The sequence below is a fragment of the Capsicum annuum genome, chromosome 6 (genome assembly GCF_002878395.1).
Source record: "Capsicum annuum cultivar UCD-10X-F1 chromosome 6, UCD10Xv1.1, whole genome shotgun sequence".
NCBI lineage: Eukaryota > Viridiplantae > Streptophyta > Magnoliopsida > Solanales > Solanaceae > Capsicum > Capsicum annuum.
The window spans coordinates 201,206,380-201,215,939 of NC_061116.1; the positions used below are offsets into that span (position 1 = coordinate 201,206,380).

Genomic DNA, 9,560 nt, shown 5'->3' on the forward strand with positions numbered 1-9,560 from the left:
AGGTCCGTCCCAGGAATTTTGAAGTTGGTCAGTTGGTATTGAAACGTATCCTTCCTCACCAGGTTGAAGCGAAAGTCAAGTTCTCCCCTAACTGGCAAGGTCCCTTCGTTGTGAAGAAAGTGTTGCCCAATGGAGCCTTATATTTGACAATATTGAAGGCAAAATGGCAGAAATGGCTATCAATGCTAATGCGGTCAAAAGATATTATGTATGATATTTTATCCTTTGTTGATTTTATTGCATGTTTAGTACTTGCATTTTTTAAGATTGAAAGGATGAAGGCATTTTATTCTTCTATCCAAACATTGTGTCATCCTTTGTTTACCCGTTTGAGCTTCGTTTTATTTTTGCTTTCATATCCCTCTTTTGGAATCAAAATAGAGTCAAAGATAAATTTCAGGAAAATAAGAATAAAAGAAAGAGTTCAAAAAAAAAAATCAAATCAAAACAAAGAACAAACTTATGGAACTACATGCGACCTGATTCTCCTCTCTCGGGAGTGAGATACGTAGGATGCCCTATTTCGGGCTCGGGCCAACCAAATAAAGATTTAAGATTCACCCAGTCAACAAAAACTGGGGCATGAGTTAATGTGTTGTTTGAGTCGATTCCAAAAGTTGTAAGTCCCACCCCCACTTCAAGTGTCATTTGAACCCCTTGCCATCCTTTTCTAACCTTATCTGAAAGCCAAGTTACAACCAAAGAAAGTCCTTCAGATCAATTTTTGATAATGTTAAGGCTAAGCATGCAATGGATATGATGATACATTGTGAGGTACCACATGTCTCCCTCAGCATAAGAAATCAGGAAAGAAATACAAAATGAGAGAGACTTATTAGTGAAAACCCCCGTGGGCATCATAAGGCGATGGTGAGTTGAGAGAAATGAAAATAAGAGAGTATTATTAGTGAAAACCCTCGCAGGTACCATAAGGCGATGGTGAATGGAGAGAAATAAAAATAAGAGTGTCTTATTGGTGAAAACCCTCACGGGCACAGGCGATGGCAAGTTCAAGAGAAAAGTGAAAAGTGAAAAGAAAGAGATTTATTGGCGAAAGTCTTTTAAGATGTCGTCAATTGAATGTGATGTATGAGTCCAATGGATTTGAAGAAGCGGGTCAGCGGCAAAGGCACGAACTTAACAACAAATGGGGAGTTTGGATAGGAAGATCAGGCAGCTTAATCCAAAATTCATGTCTTACTCATTGGAGTGGGTTGTCGTATTCAGATAAGTTTTCTTTTTTTGAATATGGGACGTTGCCCTTTTCTTTCATTTACATATTCAAGCTTTTTGTCTTTTTATGTCATTTATCAAAATAAAAGTCACCATCATTTCTTTACATTTTAAGTCAAGTCTGTGTCAAAATAAGCGAGAAAGAATTTCAAAATTTACTACCAGTCTTTCCAATTATATGAGGAAAAGCCAAGGACTAGCACATGAAAGAAATATGATCGTAATTCAACGTGAAGCAAACAAAGTCTATCAATCGACAGGCTGTTGGATTCGTGGAAACATTCAGATTTGGGAAAAGGGTGCACCTCAGAGGCATGGTAAAATGGAAACCCATTGTTCGAGTCAGAACTCATTTCCCTCAATCTAGATCCAGGTCAATGATGTGGTAAGACAGGGCAAGTGTCAGCGATTTGGAACAAAGATAAAAGGAAGGAGTGCTGGGGCAGATACCTGAGAAGCCAAGAGCTGCAAGCCACCACTATGTTTTTAACTGACAAATTTTCTTTGATGAAATAGGGGCAAATTCACTTCACTTAATTCAGCTACCATTAGAAATGCACATCCGTGGGATTTTACTTTCTGTTCAGGACCCTCCTGAAAAATGGAGTTCTACTTTATGCTCAGGACCCTCCTGAAAAATGGGACTTTACTTTCTGTTCAGGACCCTCCTGAAAAATGGGACTTTACTTTCTGTTCAGGACCCTCTTGAAAAATGGGGTTCTACTTTATGCTCAGGACCCACCTGAAAAATGGGAATTTGCCTTCTGCTCAGGACCCTCCTGAAAAATGGGACTTTACTTTCTGTTCAGGACCCTCCTGAAAAATGGGATTTTACTTTCTGCTCAGGACCCTCCTGAAAAATGGGACTTAATTTTCTGCTTAGCACCCTGCTGAAAAATGGGATTTTACTTTCTGCTCAGGACCCTCCTAAAAAATGGGACTTTATTTTCTGCTCAGGACCTTCCTGAAAAATGGTATTTTACTTTCTGCTTAGGACCCTCCTGAAAAATGGGATTTTCCTTTTTGTTCAAGACCCTCCTGAAAAATGGAACTTTACTTTCTATTCAGGACCCTCCTGCAAAATGAGATTCCTCCTGCAAAATGAGATTTTACTTTCTGCTCAGGACCCTCCTGAAAAATGGGACTTTATTTTCTGCTCAGAACCCTCCTGAAAATGGGATTTTACTTTCTGCTCAGGACCCTCCTGAAAAATAAGATTTTACTTTCTGTTCAGGACCCTTCTGAAAAATAGGACTTTACTTTCTGTTCAGGACCCTCCTAAAAAATGGAAATTTACTTTCTGTTCAGGACCCTCCTGAAAAATGAGATTTTACTTTCTGTTCAGGACCCTCCTGAAAAATGGGTTTCTACTTAATGCTCAGGACCCTCCTGAAAAATGAGATTTTACTTTATGTTTAGGACCCTCCTGAAAAATGGGACTTTACTTTCTGTTCAGGACCCTCCTGGAAAATGGGACAACGCTTTCAAAAATGAAATACTACTTTACTATAATTTTTGTTTGGAATAATTTTCGTTCTAGTTTTAATTTTGGGTTTCAGTGACCCGCCTGAAGAATAGGGTGATGAAATAGCTAGTCAGGAGCCCACCTGGAGAACAGGGTGAAGAAATTGAAAGGCAAGCAACAAGTTGAAGAAATTGCAAGACCACCTCCATTTTTTTTTAATTTCCATGGTAGAACAACAATAGAACTCCACCATTGATGTACACTCCATTAACACAGACCACTTAAAGAGCACCATTTTCATTTCTTTATTTTCTTCACAAACACACTATATACACACTGATTGAAATTTGAAAACATGAGTGAAAACAGTGAGAAAAGAAGAAAAATGGGTGAGATGAAGTGAGAATCAAAAGGGGAAAAAGAATTTTTCGTGCATTTAGTCACTGTTCCGGGGACTACTTCGCTGGAATCTCTAGGTTTTCTCTCAATCTTAGATGAATCTAGTCGGGAACAGTCAGAAATAGCTAGTCTCGCCGGAACCAGTAGTTTTCCAGCGGTTTTAGGCCTTGCCGATCCGAAATCTGTCTTAATTCATTGTGTTTTTGATTTCGTCTGAGCTCACCGGAGCTCAGGATACATCGGTTTTGGTTTTTTTATTGTGTTGACTGAGGCTTTGGATCATCTGTCTTAGCATTTCAGTTTCGAAATCGGGCTTTGGATTCATCGATTTTCCTTCGTTGAACTAGTTTCTGGGTAGATTACTCTGTTCGAGGTTACAATTTCCCAAATATCGGGTTGAAGTTCGGTTCATTGTCGAGGTTCTCGGCGCGGATTCTCTTTTATTTCAACAGGATAACATTCATAAAAGCAAAATTTGAGATTTGGGGTTATCGGATTTTTGGACTGTTTCTCGACTGATTTGGAGAGTCGAGATTTCATTGGTATTCTTTGAGGTTCTTGGACAGTCTCTTATTTCTCTTGTTAAAATCAATCGAAAGCGACATTGAGGTCCAATTCTATCTTATCTCCCTTTAAATTCTACGTGAATATGAATGATTTGTTGCTTGGCATGTTCGGATCTTTGTTTGTGTTGGTTGATTTTTGATTTAAATGTGAAAACTTGAATTGGTAGTCGAAGAATTGAAATTGGTAATTTGCGTATTAACTTGGGGGTGGGAATTTAAAAATTGATTTGGTGAATGTTGATTATTTTTTTGTTAATTGTTGAACATTATAGTGTTATGTGTTAGGCCGTTAAATAAGTAGGCAAACGATAGGTCGGGGTAGGCAAATTTTAGGAAAGGTATTTGGTTGAATGTGGGAATGTGCATGTGAATAGTCTTTTACTTTATCGCACAAGATTTGAAGATGTATTCATTCGCCGGGGAATGCCCCGAGGTCACATTGTACTTATTCACCGGGGAATGCCTCGACGTATTATGTACTCGGAGAATGTCCGTGACGAAGGTTCGAGGCGTCGGTTAAAGCCTTGGAGCGTAGTTTAGGATTAGTGTAGGTTTACTTTTCTGTCTTTTTTTTTATTTTGAGTTGTAATAATTGGACTGGACGCTATAATTTTGGATTTATTTTGTTTGTTTGTTTGATTGATTGATTTGTGTGTTTTGTGTGGTTTATACCCTCGTGGTGTCAAAGTTAGCCGATACGCTCTATCAAGCGATCGTGGTCGAACCACGGGATCGAGGGGTGCCTAACATCTTCCCTCGGTCAACAGAATTCCTTAGTCAGAATCTCTGTTCGTGGATCAGTTTTAAAGAGTCAAATCTGTTTTGGAAAAGGATATTCAAGGGTGACTTGGCACACCCGATTTATGCCAAGTGGCAACTCTGAGTTTTGAATATAAAAAGTCCTTTTCGAAACAAATCTTCTTTTGTCACTTTAATAATTAAAACCTTTCGAAACTTAAAACGAATTCTTTCTTTTGGAGTACGAAAAAGGGGTGTGACAAAGTGTTGCTATTTTTTATAATTTAATACTTAAGTATGCTACTATATGTAGTTTTTCCTTATTTGTTTCGTATTATTTTGGCATCTTTCCACAAATGATCACAAGATTCACTTATTACTTTTTCTGGCCGATATGCATATAGTACAAATTGATTATTACTTTTTCTGGCCGATATGCATATAGTACAAATTGATTATACATACATACAGGGGCGGATTTATAGTTCAATATATAGTGTTTCCATATTTATTAAATTCGATCCAGATTAGGTATAATTATATAAAAAAATATATCAAAATTGGTATAAGATTTAGAAAAGCACCAGTAAATCAAGAGTTAGTTGAGTGCTTTAATTTCGAGGCAGAACCTTAAAGATGTTTTATGCATCAATATATGTGTTTGAACCTCCTGCGCATTCAAGATTTCTAAATTCTGAATCCGACATTGCATACATACATATACTATGATATAGATTCACCGGCTATTTTTAATTTAAGTGATTGAACATGCATTTATTTGGGTTAATTCTTCATTATTGATTTCGACAAGAGGAGGTTCTTCATGAGGTAAGCACTAACCATCTTCGCTCTTCAACTTTTGAACTATGGATTTGAGTCAATAAAAGAGTAAAAAAAAAAAAAAAGTGGAAGCTCCTAGTGAGATATTTAATTTAAAAAAAATAAAAATAAAAATTACATTTATAGGAAGTATATTAGCAATTGGAAAATAACATGATTGAATGCATTCAGCTGCATTCTTTTTTTTTTGTTGTAAACTTTTGAAACCACCTAATGGACGAGCATTGCCCTCTCATAGGAAATAAGTTAAGTTGCAAGATAAAAGAGCTGGATTATTGGCCAACGCCAATAGCATATTGGTTACCTTATTTTTCGTTGTCATATATATGAACTACATATATTTTTATTCATAAATATTTGTAAATGATGATATTATTCATATGTAAGGGAGATATTTTTATTGTAAATAAAGTTCAAGTCGATTATCGATATCACTCTCGCGAGAAATGACGACTGTATAACTTGGCATCAAATTTAAGCCACAACTAAAGTCATCGTCCAACTACAGAAAAAAGTATCTTTAAGCTTCGGTTCAGGGGCGGAGTCAGGTAGGAACAAGGAGTTCATTCAAATTTTGTTCTACAAAAATATTACATTATATATATTTAAAGATAACATAAAATAGATATTGAATCCACTTGACTTCTTCATGTTGGTACTTCTAATTTATCTATTGAACCCCTTAAATAAAAATGTCGACTCCATCAGTACAGACAAGTCATGGTCCTTATTTATCTTCCTACTTTTATTCTTTTATAACATGTGAGTGATGGAGACCTTGTTACAACCTTCTATTAATACTTAACTTAGCTCTATGTATACCACATGAAAATTGATAGCAACAGTGTCACGGGAACTGGGAGCTCGATATTGATGTTTTGATGTATATGCACATATCTCCTGATTTGATCGATTAATAAATTGAGTTGATACTATATACCTACTCCACTAAATTTGAATGGTCGAACAACGACAACTTGTGACTGCTAGCTAGAAAGTTGATATCCTTTTTGTTACTAGACATAATTAGAACTCCTTTTCTAAGTAGTAACTGATTAATGTCAAGATCCATAAGTTTTTTGTTTTAGAAAAAAACGTCACAACATCAAGAAATACTTTAGTTTCAGAACGTGCATGGTTGAGGTAGCTGGAAACAATATGGCATGAATGCACCAGTTATTCCCACTCTGAAGATTTGCCATGGATTTTCTACTTTAACTGATTTTCTACCATAATTAGAATTACCTTTCTTGACGGAAAAAAGTTTGTTTGTTGGAAAAGATATCATCCCTATTAGGTTTATTCTTTTTTAAAGGAAAATTTTGTACTTCTATAAATAAAAGATCTCTCTTGTCAAGTCATACCACAATAACATCCACAATATAGTCATTTAAAAGAGTCTTGTTCAGGGAGAGATTTTTTCCTAATAGATTTCATGTTTTTTGAATAAGTTTTTAATATGTAGGCCAATTAGTTAAATCATATCATTAAATAATATGTTTTTTTGGTTTAGTTTTCTTTGTCATTCGATTTGTCGCCGAAATGATTTACAACTAATAACTTCCGCATGACGTCCTCTCGTTTTCCAACCCAACACCCTCTCCATCCCAAATAAAGGGAAATGAAAAAAAACGATAAACAACATAATTAATTAGTTATGAATTTCCTTGCTAACATAAGTTTTTTTTTATAATCCATTGAAATTAGTCGCTTTCTGAATTGGATTAGTGATGAATTTTGTTGTTTACCTATTATCTGCCCTTCGTTTTTCTGCATGCTTGAAAGCTAGCAATGTATAATTGGTAGAAAACATTTTACTACGATACTATATCCTATTTTCATATGATCCTTGTTATTCTTTCATGTTCTATCTAACAATATCGGTCTTGAAACAGAGTTCATTAACATAAAACAGAAATTGTTTTTTCCCCAGACCCAGAGAATTAATAAGTCTACAACAGTACAAATAAATAAACAATATACACACACATACAAAAGCATCACATCACGCACATGAAGAAGCAGGCAAAAGTTTTGCCTTTATGTGAAGACTTGAGCTTGCTCTTCATGAAAGATCTAGCACTTTCATGAGTATACAAATTCATGCTTATTGGGTTTTAAAAGTGACATCTCACTCTCCATTGTCCACAACTTCAACTTTTCAGCCTCCAACTTGAAAAACAAGCTAAATAACAAGCCAGTAGCAACTATAAATAGCAACCTTAGCTTGTTACCAATTCATATTCATTATCCGAATATCAACTAAGAAGCTAAAGCCTATCATCATTTTCTAAACAAATTATTCACTCAAAAAACAAACACAATGGCACCCCATGGAGAACCAATTTCCAAATCCTCCTACGTCCGAACAAAAAACCTTAGCAAGCCCCCTAGACTCTCCAACGACAATTTACAACGTACAATGTCCGATATCTCGTTCGAGTGGATGAACAAAGACACAATTACCCCTATTGACTCCTCAAATGATCTCCCACCTATATCCGAAGTTGAAAATGCGAAATGTGAGTGTTGTGGAATGAGCGAAGAATTCACACATGAATATATTGACCGCGTCAGAAAAAAATATTCGGGCAAGTGGATATGCGGACTATGCAGCGAAGCAGTAAAAGAAGAAGCGGAGAAAAATGGAGGAAAAAATGAAGAAGCGTTGAGTACACATATGTGTGCTCATAGCAAATTTAATAAATTTGGTAGGGCTTATCCTGTACTTTATCAAGCTGAAGCAATGAGGGAAATGTTGAAGAAAAGTGCTAGAGATGGAAGGGGAATTCTTAGAGCTAAATCTATAAGTCCAAGGGACAAAATTGTCACAAAGAGGGGTACTACTGGGATTGCAAGAAGTACTAGCTGCATTCCTGCAATTACTAAGGAGATCAACGAGCTTAATTAATTAACCTAGATAATTTTGTTTACTATTATTTTGTTGTGCAATAATGTCTAATAACTAGATTTGGACTAACTAAACCTTTGGGTCACTCTTTGAGGTTTTTTAGGGTTAATTAGTTCAGGTTCTTAACCTTTTTTTCCTCTCAAGTTATGAGGGGTTTTAAGGTCGTACGTTTGTAACTCAATTAATGACTGACCAAATTTGTATTCATCGTCTCAGGATGTTTAATGTTGGCCTATAATCATTGTATTTTATATATTCAAATCAATATTTGATTAAGACTTTAATGATATAATAGGTGCAATTCTTTGATTGCAAAGTATAAGAGATGTATATAAGATATTAATGATCAGTAATATCAACGGGGATCTTTAATGTATTTTACCTAAGAAAAATTCTTTGGCGATTTTATATTGCTAGACAGATTATTGTCTAGTGCTTGATTAAAAAGATTAGAAGAAAGGGCAACTTTCATAAATTTCAACTGTTTAGTACTTAATTACACTCTATTTTCACTCTTTTGATAATTTACATAAAATTTCAGATTTTAATTTTCGAATACATTACTGAGGCTCGGATACATAACCGTCCTGATACATAAGTGCCAATACATAACTCGAATGGGAGGAAATGATAATAAGATAAGGTACGTAAAAAATCTATATTATTATAAAACAAGAAAGAATAAAGAAGAGTAGAGAGAATAGAGAGAGTGATTCTTATTTCTTCTCTTGAGGATGAGACATCATAAGATTGTCAATATAATGAACAAAACCCCTCTATTTATAGGAGAAATTTACTCCTAGTCTGAGTAAAAGACGGATGTTTCAAATCCTAATAGATATCAAAGTAGATCTTGATAGACATTCACTATAATGTAAATACATCTATAACACTCCCCCTTGAATGTTTAATTGGTAGATAATGTGCCTCGTTAAAACCTTACTAGAAAAAATCCAGTAGGAAAAAAAATCTAGTTAAGGAAAAAGAGTACACATCTCTAAAAATACGCATTTTGGCTGCCTCATTAAAAACCTTACAAGGAAAACCCAGTGGGACAAAACCTCGTAAGGAAAAAAGAGTACAACGCGTATTAACTCCCCCTAATGAGAACATCCTTGAACCTTTGCATCCCGATCTTGTGCACCATCTTCTTAAAAGTTGTAATTGGAGAAGACTTGGTGAATAAATCAGCCACATTTTCACTTGAATGAATCCATTGCACGTTAATATCACCATTCTTTTGGAGCTCGTGTATGTAGAAAATTTTTGATGAAGTGTGCTTCGTTCTATCTCCTTTTATGAATCCTCCATTAAGATGCGCTATGCATGATGCATTATCTCCGTATAAAATTGTGGGTAGATTGTCATATTTCACACTACATTTTTCTCGAATGAGATATATCATGGA

General features: G+C 35.4%; 1 protein-coding gene across 1 annotated transcript; it reads left to right on the top strand.

Moving 5' to 3' along the window:
• Window positions 1-7,397: 7,397 nt before the first annotated feature.
• Window positions 7,398-8,436, top strand: LOC107874005. Its single transcript, XM_016720913.2, has one exon. The coding sequence runs from the start codon at window positions 7,565-7,567 to the stop codon at window positions 8,150-8,152; it is 588 nt and encodes a 195-aa protein (XP_016576399.2). The 5' UTR covers window positions 7,398-7,564; the 3' UTR covers window positions 8,153-8,436.
• The last annotated feature ends 1,124 nt before the right edge of the window (window positions 8,437-9,560 follow it).